The 12,549-nt window shown below is 41.5% G+C and overlaps 1 protein-coding gene across 9 annotated transcripts in view; it reads right to left on the bottom strand.

Annotated features, from left to right (window-relative positions):
- Positions 1-7,707: 7,707 nt before the first annotated feature.
- Positions 7,708-12,549, bottom strand: part of MTUS1 (microtubule associated scaffold protein 1) — a 326,118-nt gene continuing 321,276 nt past the window's right edge. For all 9 annotated transcript variants that reach the window (XM_073583629.1, XM_073583626.1, XM_073583628.1 and 6 more), the window contains 2 exons: positions 10,380-10,477; positions 7,708-9,572 (listed from right to left, as the gene is read on the bottom strand). In XM_073583629.1, the coding sequence (XP_073439730.1) occupies positions 9,359-9,572; positions 10,380-10,477 (312 nt within the window). In that variant the 3' untranslated portion in view covers positions 7,708-9,358. The remainder of the gene's footprint in view (positions 9,573-10,379; positions 10,478-12,549) is intronic.

A 12,549-nucleotide genomic window follows, 5' to 3' on the forward strand; every position in this document is an offset into this window, starting at 1 on the left:
TAGTAGTGGGTAGTTCAGCTTTTTCATGAGCTCCTTTGAATCCCTATTAAATGTGTTCGCAAGCACATAAATGCATATTTATAGTATAATCACTAGTTCAATGCAGACAGGCCTCCAAATGTAGGAGCATTAGCTGTCATCGGCATCCAAACAGTCAGTTTACCCCGAGTGAGTCAGAGACTGCAAGTGGCTCACACTAGGCACAGGCTCCCATTGATCACAGAAAAGGCTGTAGTAGAGCTGTGTGTGCAGGGGACATCAGAGTACCGTGTGGCTATAGCAGAGCTGTGTATGCAGGGATGTATTAGTGCTGTATGGCTATAGCAGTGGTGTGTATGCAGGGATGTGTCAGAGTGCCATGTGGCTATAGCAGAGCTGTGTGTGCAGGGATGTATCAGTGCTGTGTGGCGATAGCTGATAACGCCAGCAGAGCTGTATATCTATATATATATATATATATATATATATCTCTATATCTATATATATACAGTGGGGCAAAAAAGTATTTAGTCAGTCAGCAATAGTGCAAGTTCCACCACTTAAAAAGATGAGAGGCGTCTGTAATTTACATCATAGGTAGACCTCAACTATGGGAGACAAACTGAGAAAAAAAAATCCAGAAAATCACATTGTCTGTTTTTTTTTCCTTTTATTTGCATATTATGATGGAAAATAAGTATTTGGTCAGAAACAAAATTTCATCTCAATACTTTGTGATATATCCTTTGTTGGCAATGACAGAGGTCAAACGTTTTCTGTAAGTCTTCACAAGGTTGCCACACACTGTTGTTGGTATGTTGGCCCATTCCTCCATGCAGATCTCCTCTAGAGCAGTGATGTTTTTGGCTTTTCGCTTGGCAACACGGACTTTCAACTCCCTCCAAAGGTTTTCTATAGGGTTGAGATCTGGAGACTGGCTAGGCCACTCCAGGACCTTGAAATGCTTCTTACGAAGCCACTCCTTCGTTGCCCTGGCGGTGTGCTTTGGATCATTGTCATGTTGAAAGACCCAGCCACGTCTCATCATCAATGCCCTTGCTGATGGAAGGAGGTTTGCACTCAAAATCTCACGAAAAATGGCCCCATTCTTTCATGTACCTGGATCAGTCGTCCTGGCCCCTTTGCAGAGAAACAGCCCCAAAGCATGATGTTTCCACCACCATGCTTTACAGTAGGTACGGTGTTTGATGGATGCAACTCAGTATTCTTTTTCCTCCAAACACGACAAGTTGTGTTTCTACCAAACAGTTCCAGTTTGGTTTCATCAGACCATAGGACATTCTCCCAAAACTCCTCTGAATCATCCAAATGCTCTCTAGCAAACTTCAGACGGGCCCCGACATGTACAGGCTTAAGCAGTGGGACACGTCTGGCACTGCAGGATCTGAGTCCATGGTGGCGTAGTGTGTTACTTATGGTAGGCCTTGTTACATTGGTCCCAGCTCTCTGCAGTTCATTCACTAGGTCCCCCCGCGTGGTTCTGGGATTTTTGCTCACCGTTCTTGTGATCATTCTGACCCCACGGGGTGGGATTTTGCGTGGAGCACCAGATCGAGGGAGATTATCAGTGGTCTTGTATGTCTTCCATTTTCTAATTATTGCTCCCACAGTTGATTTCTTCACTCCAAGCTGGTTGGCTATTGCAGATTCAGTCTTCCCAGCCTGGTGCAGGGCTACAATTTTGTTTCTGGTGTCCTTTGACAGCTCTTTGGTCTTCACCATAGTGGAGTTTGGAGTCAGACTGTTTGAGGGTGTGCACAGGTGTCTTTTTATACTGATAACAAGTTTAAACAGGTGCCATTACTACAGGTAATGAGTGGAGGAAAGAGGAGACTCTTCAAGAAGAAGTTACAGGTCTGTGAGAGCCAGAAATCTTAATTGCTTGTTTCTGACCAAATACTTATTTTCCACCATAATATGCAAATAAAAGGAAAAAAAAACAGACAATGTGATTTTCTGGATTTTTTTTTCTCAGTTTGTCTCCCATAGTTGAGGTCTACCTATGATGTAAATTACAGACGCCTCTCATCTTTTTAAGTGGAGGAACTTGCACTATTGCTGACTGACTAAATACTTTTTTGCCCCACTGTATATCTATATATATATATATCTATATATATATATATATATATAAAATTGAATGTGTGTGTGTGTGTGTGTATCACCAACCAATCACAAAGCATCTTTTATTTCACCAGAGCTGTTTGAAAGAAGCTGAGCTGTGATTGTTTGCTATGAGCAACAGTTTTTCACTCCACAACAACACCTCAGCAGACACTGACATGGTGGGAGAAATCTAGCACCCCGGAAACAAACTCCCAGCCATTGTCTGCTCCCCCAGAAAGGAGCAGATAGCACATGACAGAAATGAATCCCCCCTCCCTGCCCAGATACCCATCAAACATCCTCCATCCTATAGGCACATCTTCCCTCTTAAAGGGATCTCCAGTATGAAAGTTAGGGCAAATCCCTCAGCGCTCTGATTCTGACCCCTGGCTTCTATTAACCCCTTCCTGATATCTGACGTACTATTGTACTATCCCGTCCACGGTACCCAAGCCCGTATGATCGGGGACAGGATAGTATGTCAGCGCGATCAGCAGCGCTCACAGGGGGAGTGCTGCTGATCGTGGCCGGGTGTCAGATGATTATCACAGCTGACACCCGGCACTGTTTGTCAGGGGCGGTCACATTAACCCCTGGCACACTGCGATCAAACATGATCGTAGTGTACCGGGGACACAAGGAAGAATCCCTGCGTGCTTCCCTGAGACCCTCAGAGCAGCTCAATGTGATCGTGCTGTTCCGAGGGCCTCCTCCCTGCAGGCCCCCAGATCCAATATGGCCACGGGGGCCTTCAGGGTCCTGCAGGGAGATGTCTTCCTCAGTGCCTGCTGAAAGCAGGCACTGAGAAAATCCCTAAATAAATTTAAAAAATCCCTAATAAATTCTTTTTTGTAAATAAAAACAAAACACTAAAAGTACACATATTTAGTATCGCCGCGTCCATAACGGCCCACTCTATAAAACTGTCCCATTAGTTAACCCCTTTAGTGAACCCCTTAAAAAAACAAAAATCAAAGAAAAAAAACAATGCTTTATCATCATACAGCCGAACATAAAGTTCAATAACGCGCGATCAAAAAGACTGGTATAAATAATCATGGTACCGCTGAAAACGTCATCTTGTCCCGCAAAAAACGAGTCGCCATAGAGAGTCATCGGCGAAAAAATAAAAAAGTTATAGCTCGCAGAATAAAGTGATGCAAACAATTATTTTTTTATATAAAATTGTTTATATTGCATAAAAGCAGCCAAAACATAAAAAGACATAAATGAGGTATCGCTGTAATCGTACTAACCCAAAGAATAAAACCGCTTTATCAATTTTATCACACGCGGAACGGTGTAAACGTCGCCCCCCCATCAAAAGAAATTAATGAAATGCTGGTTTTTGTTCATTTTGCGTCCCAAAAAATGGCAATAAAAGCGATAAAAAAATGTCACATGCCCGAAAATGGTTCCAATAAAAACGTCAACTCGTCCCGCAAAAAAATAGAACCTCACATGACTCTGAGGGTGAAAATACGGAAAAATTATAGCTCTCAAAATGTGGTGATGCAAAAACTATTTTTACAATAAAAAGCGTCTTTTAGCGTGTGACAGCTGACAAACATAAAAACCCACCATATATAGTAACTCAAACCCCCATTTATCATCCCCTTAGTTAGGGAAAAATAATAAAATTAAAAAAATGTATTTATTGACATTTTCCCATTAGGGTTAGGGCTAGGGTTAGGGCTGAGATTAGGTTTAGGGGTGTGTTGGGGTTAGAATTGGGGGGTTTCCACTGTTTAGGCACATCAGGGGTTCTTCAAACACAACATGGCGTCTGATCTCAATCCCAGCCAATTCTGCATTGAAAAAGTCAAACGGTGCTCCTTCCCTTCCAAGCTCTGCCATGCACCCCCAAACAGTGGTTTACCCCCACATATGGGATATCAGTCTACTCAGGACAAATCGCACAACAACTTTTGGGGTCCGATTTCTCCTGTTACCCTTGGGAAAATAAAAAACTGGGGGCAAAAATATTTTTGTGGAAAAAAATATGATTTTTTTATTTTTATGGCTCTATGTTATAAACTTTTGTGAAGCACTTGGGGGTTCAAAGTGCTCACCAGTGTCACCACACATCTAGATAAGTTTCTTGGGGGGACTAGTTTCCAAAATGGGGTCATTTGTGGGGGGTTTCCACAGTTTAGGCACATCAGGGGCTCTCCAAACGTGACATGACACCCGCAGACCATTCCATCAAAGTCTGCATTCTAAAATGTCACTACTTCCCTTCCCACATATGGGGTATCAGTGTACTCGGGACAAATTGGACAAGTTTTGGGGTCCAAGTTCTCCTGTTACCCTTGGGAAAATAAAAAAAATTGGGGGCTAAAAGATCATGTTTGTGGAAAAAATATGTTCTTTTATTTTCACGCCCGAGCGTTATAAACCTCTGTGAAGCACTTAGGGGTTAAAAGCGCTCACCACACATCTAGATGAGATCCTTGGGGGGTCTAGTTTCCAAACTGGGGTCACTTTTGGGGGGGTTTCCACTGTTCAGGCACATCAGGGGCTCTCCAAACGCGACATGGCGCCCGATCTCAATTCCAGCCAATTTTGTAGGTCCGGGATTTCTGGCAGAACCCATGGATCAGAGAGCGACATCATTCGTAGCAGAGCGAACCAGGGCTTTTTTGGCCAAAATGGAGCTATTAGAATCACCCTGGCTTGATCGTTCCTGATCTTCTTGACAGCTGTTGGGATCAGGGCCACTGGGGGGAACGCATAGGCTAGCCTGAAGTCCCACGGAATCTGTAATGAGTCTACTGCCCATTGTTTTTCCCTCGGGTTTAATGAGCAAAACCTGTTTGCCTGTTGTACTTGTTGGCAAAGAGGTCTATCACCGGTTTCCCCCAAAGTCGTGTTATTTTTTGAGAAACGGACCGATTTAGTGCCCATTCTCCTTGCCTCAGAGTATTGCGGCTCAGGAAATTGGCCTCTGTTTTCTGCCCCTTTTATGTGCAAGGCTGTTAAGGAGTGTAGGTGTTGCTCAGCTCTGCCAAGAATGTCGCCCGCTGCCTTCATTAGGGAGTGTGATCTTGTCCCCCCTTGGTGGTTGATGTACGCCACTGTTACTTTGTTGTCCCACATGATGCGGACATCGCGACCCCTGAGTAGGGGAATGAAGTGGCTCAGGGCTTTGTTCACTGCCCACAGTTCTCTGGTTGGAAGATGCCCCCATTTCTTGAGGCCTCCAGGAACTCTGGGCTACATGACCCTTTAGGTGTGCCCCCCACCCCAAGGAGCTTGCGTCTGTCAGTATTACGTCGGACATCTGTCTGTCCCAAGGCATTCCCGAAGGCAGGTTTGTATTGTCCAGCCACCAGTTGAGAGAGTCTCTGGTCTCTAAGGAAAGCTCCAGTCTTCCTTCTAAATGCCCTTTCAGCGATCTTTGTGTTGATAGTATGTCTCCCTGGAGCTGTCGGGTGTGAAATTGAGCCCACCTGACCGCCGGAATACAGGCCGTCAGGGTACCTAGTAGAGACATCGCGTTTCTCAATGTCATATAAGGTTGGTCTCGGGCAGCCAAAGTCATGTTCTGTACCTTCTCTATTTTGGTATCCGGAAGCAGGCACGCTTGCCGTTTTGAATCCAGGATAAACCCCAGGAAGGTCTGTTTTCTTACAGGCTGTAGTTTTGATTTTTTGAAATTTATTATCCACCCTAATTCCTGTAAGGTCTCGGTCACCCGGCTCAACTGTGCCGTACAGTGGTCCTCTGACTCATACTACTGCTATGCAACTATAAGGACTATTCAGTGCAGTATTGGCTACATGGGTCCTTGCGTCCCTATTTGCTGCTGTTTTTTAATCATTTTTATTAATTTTTTTTGTGGCTGTTCAGCACGCTATGTTTGTACCTTGCCTTTCACTTCAATAAAGCAATTTTACATATGACCGTTTGTTGTATTCTGGATTCGTCCTCCCCCTGTGCTCCAATCAAAGAAGGAAGATGTCCAGCAGTGCCATCAGCTCAGAACTTGTAGAAACCAGTGCAACTGTCACACCCGTTTACTGCTTGGATAAGTTTTCATGGAAGAATAGCGGCAAGAAAGCCATATCTTTGACTTGGAAACAATGCTCAACTATGCACGAAAACAAAGAAACTTGAGTGCAGAAAAATGACAGATGCTCTGGACAGAAGAGTCAAAATTTTAAATATTTGGTTATAACTAGCAAAGAAGAGCAAGTGTGCTTGGATGTCATGTTATCATAGCATTCTAAGGTATTATCCGAGTATCTCGCGCTGGCTCAAGTAATAAGTTTGAGTCTCCGCATGTGTTGTGGCTGTCTACCAGCAGCCAAACACGCCGCGGCAGGGACTACAACATGTTACTTCTCCCGCTTTTGAAAAACCTGCAAAGCAAAATGCGCGTCAAGGGGATGCTGGGTAAGGCGTGGGAGCCACCACTGATTATGGGTAAGCAGGAGGGATTCACTGCAGCACTGATATATAGTTTTGGACACTGTTCCTTCTCATTCTTTGCTACCAACCTTTGTTTGACACTTAAAACTGCATATAATGGTTACTGATCTGATCCTGCCTTCTTTGGGTACATATTGTTTCCCACCCCTTCCCTAGCTTACCTTCAAGTCTCCTCCATATTCTGTGAAGGGTTGGACAGAAAGATAATGTCTTCAGCAACAGCACAGAATGGTGTAAGCTCATTGCAGTTTTGAGAATGCATTTCAGCAAACTATCTTGGAGATTTAGTCTGGATTGATTACACAATCAATGCTGAGAATTACATACTGATCTGGGAGGCATCTGATTGGCTCCAAATGTATTCTGCAGAAGGGCAATGACCCCAAACATACATAGGATGACCAAGGAGTCCTGGAAGTGATAATAGGACCCTCACAGAGCCATCATCTCAACATCAAACCCGTCTGGAATTACATGAAGAAACTGAAGGATCTGCAGAAACGACATCCACAGAAGATCTGTGGTTGGTTCTACAAGATTTTTGGAACAATCTTCCTGTACAGTTCCTTCAAAAACTGCTCAGAAGTGTCCCTAGAAAACACATGGCAAAAGGTGGTCACACCAAATATTTCTTTTTTGTTCACTTTGCCAACAAAGCAAACAAAATCTAAAACAAAAGTAAAATTAAATTACATATAATATATAGAGACACACACAATTAACAAAACGAAAACCCGTACTTCCCACCGCCTTCTGCAGTTTCATGGACCAAATGTCACTTTCTACATGTAACTTTTTCTATGACTCATAATTATACTAGGAGGAGCCTGGTTAATATAGATTCCCGACAACCTCTTGACTTATTCATCTATATAAGTCTTTACTACAAGATCTAAATAATATGAAAATGACCCAATTCCCTTAAGATGACTATCAATTTCCCATTTTGTGACTTCATTTGGAACAGTAGTGTTACATTTACCAATAATCAATATACAGTGAGAGTCACCATACACCTGGTTCTCTCAGTGTAATATTATACATCAGCCTATGAAATACAATGACCTATGAAACCTTACTGCAAAGTGCTTTAATCAAAATCTGTTGTATAAGCACGCTGCACACCAAGCTAAAAAATACGTCTGAATAACGGTCGACACCAAGTGATATGACGTAAATTATTGCACCAATAAATTTATTCTCTTAAACATCAGAATATATTTCCATCATTACAAACCAAGCAACTACAGCTTTATTATTTCTTTTTACATCCAAGTACGCTAGAAGCTACACACAATGCATGATACAGATGAAATACGACCCCAAAAAAATTGAGGGAAAAAAAAAAACATACACAAAAACATTTCCTTTTCCTTGCCCAAACTTGACATACTGGTGTTCAAAATTAAAACGTCAGTAAGCTTAATCAGGGTTACAAACCAATACATGTTGGCCACAGGCCTAAACTATCTTACCAAGGGGAAAAAAAAAAAAAAAAGTGGCAACAGACCAGAATCACTTGGATAAAAATTTAGTCACAAAAAAATAAGAAAAAAAAAGTACACAAGAAAAAAAACACATTTTAGGCTGCTATATTATAAAACTCTTTGGAAACTTTTCTTTTTGGAAATGCTTGTAAAAAAATCAATGTCAACTCAAACTAGCTGTAAACAATGAGGAAGAAAAAACAAAACAAAAAAAAACAAACAAAATGTCTCAGTTCCGGGTCAGTCGTCTTCCCTGGTGTTTTTTTCAAGGCAGGTATAAAAACGATAGCCAGTTTATTTTTTGCCCTCCCAGTTCGATTTGATTTGAAGCGAATGGCGGCTCGAAGATGATGCATGCATTGATAGATGGCAATTACTTTTCTTACAAGGCTCGCTCCTCATTAGCTTTTGGAGACCTTTTTTACACTGGAAAATGAGTTCTAGCTGCAAATAAGCAATTTAATGCAGGCCAAAAGGTACAACACCAATGTGGTGCTTTTTTTGCATAGTCCAAAAAAGTACATATAATTATGTGAGAGATGGATAATCACTGTACTTGCAGATGAGAAACAGCAGACACTATTTCACCAAGGCATATAAAAGTCAATAGGTCGACATTTGAGGGATTGAGAAGATCACAAAGACAAACCAGAGAACCTCAATTATTAATGGATGGCGTTCTGATGTTCGACAAGGCAGATACATGTTGTGCAGATGGCGTTCTGATGTTCGACAAGGCAGATACATGTTGTGCAGATTGCTCAAGGTTTCCTCAAAACAATAATGTTTTCAGAAGTTTCCCATACAGATAACAGAACAAAGAATGGTGGCAAAAAAATATGCAAAAAAAGAAAAACAAAAAGGCAGCATAAAGGCAGACAATCCGTGTGTGTAACATCCATCTCATTCATTTCACAGACACTCGATCCAATGGGAAGAACAATTAACAAGTGAATAAAGAATCTTTAGAAAGTTTGTGATTTATCTACAGGCCCTGAGCTTTTTTCCCTATGTACTTACTGTAGGTGAAAAAAGGCAAAAAAATGCAAGAATAGTTTGATCTTGCTAGGTAAGTGCTTTGTGCAACAACGTCCATATATATTTACCATAAAGTCTTCTCTTTAGCTGAAAGAACAACGTTCTCCAGTTGTTCCTTCAAATTCCAGTGGGTTACAGAATCATTAACCCAAATCCCAAGTTCCAGTCATCTTGTAATGGTTAGGTAGCTAATATAGCCTTAGTTTCCATTGTATCTGTCCAAAGCAATCTCACCACAATGTCCCGAAATGTTTGAGAAGTTTTTCTGATCTTCATTAATCATAAAAGTGCTGTCATCTTGGCGACACTGTCGGACTGGTAAATGTTCCAGAGTTCCGAGGATGGAAAGGTATACCAGGGGAAGATGGCGACAGCTTTTTAGGGCTACATAGGTCACCATTGTGTAGCTTCCAGAGGAGTTCTTCATTCTCCATCGAGAGACGTTTGTTCGCTTTGGATTCTTTCTCTAGAGACCTCTGCAAAACTTCTTGCTCTGTGGAAAGCTGCCTGCAAAAGCAACATAAGACGTATTAAAATAATGACAGTAACATGCCGTCAATGTACATTCGAACTGTAGGCCACTAGTTTGTTATCCAAAGAGTTGCAGGTTGCCCACATGGTAGTCTCATCTATCGACTTCATGGTACCATGATGAAGGTTTTTTGTTTTTTTGTGTTTGGTTTCTTTAAAGCTTTTTTGCAGACTGACTTGGTGATCACATCATGGTAATGTACTGGAGTTTGTGCATGTCCCATTTCATAAAACTTGACAGTGGTCTGTGGCCTCTGGAATATAAGAAGAAGCACTGCCTCTTACCTGCTGCTGGCCACAGCTCTACTTTTGATTAGCCAGCCTGACAAGTTGTCACAAATATGCTGGCATGCCAGGCCGCTTAACCAAAAGAAGAACAATGGTTGCCGGCAATTGAGAGGCGGTACTCCCTCTAACATTCCAGTGGCCACTATTGTGGCCGGTGAAATGGGACCCATCTGGAGGAAGTGTACATAAGTTTTCCGTGCATCATCCAATTTTTCATGACTATAAGATCATTTGGTTCATACATGACATTAGGTCAACGCCTAAAAATAGAAATTCTTAGACTCTTGTGATTTCTTTATCACTGTCACCTCTCTAACTAAAGGAAAATATTGACTATAGAGTACTGGAGAATGTGCGGAACTGAGGGTATAGAGTCTACCCAAAAATAGCTTCAATTGATCATACACGGTCTTGTTGCATTTGCTCAACCCACCAAAAAAATTCACCAAATAGAAAAAAAATCTGTCCCTTTAAAATAAATATGTCAAACCTTACCGTGAGATGGCTATGTGATTTGCCATACGAGCTTTCAGATCTTCATTTTCCTGCTGACATTTGTTTAATTTTTCCACCAAGATTGTGTTGGTCTCAACCTTGAAAAAAATAAAATAAAACAAGTTACCAAACTTGTGGAAGACTGGGACATTGGGCTGGGCATTGTTCCATCTTGAAAAGAGCAGGTAACGAAGATCTGGGTCAGGCCACTCTGAATACCAGTCATTACACAGAATCAATATTCATTCAGTGACATTTGTTTGCAAGAATTATGTGCCGAAAAACAAAGGGCACAAGACAAAAGTTACACGTGCTCCTGCTCAGCCAAGACAGAAGTGTATGCAATCCGGAGACATGTTCACTGTGTGCTTCCCGGAAACACATCTTCAGCTACATAGAAAGCTTAAACATTAGGTTTATTCTATAGTGAAAAAAGGTTGTATGCAGAAAAATCTAAGATATCTAATCGTAGTACTATATATTCTAACCCTGCACTGGATGGAGAGCAGCGAGCACATCTTCACACTATATTCACGCGTGCACACACAGGTCAATGTGCAAATGCCATGTGGTGAAGGAACTGTGACACGGTGCGCAATACTACGGAAATACTACAAAGCCCCATAAAAAAAAAGTCTTTCTACTAAATCGGATTTCACTCTTCAATATTTTCAAGTTAAAATATATATTTTTGTGTTGAAATTTTTTAATTTTTTTTAAAGAGAAAATTTATGGTAAAAGAGCTGAGGATTAACGCCTACCATATATTTATATCTAGGGAATGTAACATGCCAGGTATTCTTCACAGGGGTGTAGATACTAGGAAGGAATTTTTGGCTGAAAAAGCTCAAACCAAACCTGTGCGAAACATTCGTAGTATAGGGAACAAATCCCAACTGCAAGTACTGTCCACCATGGGATATCCACTGGAGGAAGCAGGTTTTCATCAACACAAAACAGGCAATTCAAAGCTTATTTTTGCCAGACTTCTCTATGAAGAAGAAAAAAAAAAAAAAAAAAAAAAAGCTTTGAAAATTCCCTTTTTTGCAAACAAAAAATGCAACTTGTGTGTCGACGCCATTCTTGCTCCAGCTCCGACAAAGTGGGTGAAGCTGGAGTGGAACGGGGCCAGGTGGGGTGACCCATTGCTTGTCAAATTTATGATGAGCGGCAGTGTTTGCTATGTCACAAATTTACTCCTGCAGGGTCCTGTGTACCTCATAATGAATCAGAAGTGTCTACTACAAAATGCCCCCTCATCAAGACCAGCAACAGAATCGCCGGACTTGGCGAATCGCCCCCATAGTGCTCTACAGCCTTAGAGACTGGGAGGAGATGCTAATGCCAATACACTTGGGTGTCATCGAAAATACTCTGAGAAAAATATTAAAGAGGTTGTAGGAAAGAAAATGTATGGTAACACAGCTCTTAAACTGAACAGAAATGACAGGACAGCCCATTTTAACAGTGGTGTCATTTCAGGTGAAAGAAAAAAAATTAAAGGGGCTGACCAGGATTTGAAATGAAATAAAATAAATATATATTTTTTTTTTTTTTTTTGACAATTGGCTTATTTTTGCACATTTCCAGCCCCTCCTTTAATGATTAATCTAACTATGGACCAGATTGATCAAGACAGGCAATTTTTCTCACTGGTTTAGATGCGGGGGTCATATAGTAGTCAGATGCTCTGGATTTATTTAGAGGCACATGCTTCTCAATGCATCAGGAGAATTTTACCATTGGCGTTTGACTCCATCCGCCACTTCAGAAATTTACTCCAGACCCTGACAGGAGTAAGAATTATTTTAGCATAAGCAACGCTACGATTCATCAGGAATTAGATGAGCAGTGGTGTCACATCTGCGATGCGCACTTGTCTCACCCCATTGTCTATTTTGTTGGAGCTGGCAGAAACCAACGTAAAAACCATAAGTCTCAATTTTTGGCTCAATTTGTGCAAAAACTTTTGCGACTTGTCAAAACAATCAGGGCTTGTAAATCCATTCTAGAAACTGCATTATATCTCCTATATAACCTACATAGTCCTCATTGCTAGAATGGGATCGTAACCATAATCTTGTGCAAACGGTGCCTGTCTGACCGATGCATCTGGTACTTAAACATTGATTTTCGGATCAAACTTTGTCATCCATCTTAGCTACTGGAG

Source organism: Dendrobates tinctorius, unplaced genomic scaffold (genome assembly GCF_039654945.1).
Source record: "Dendrobates tinctorius isolate UK_male_01 unplaced genomic scaffold, ASM3965494v1 ptg000079l, whole genome shotgun sequence".
In the NCBI taxonomy this organism is placed as follows: Eukaryota; Metazoa; Chordata; class Amphibia; order Anura; family Dendrobatidae; genus Dendrobates; species Dendrobates tinctorius.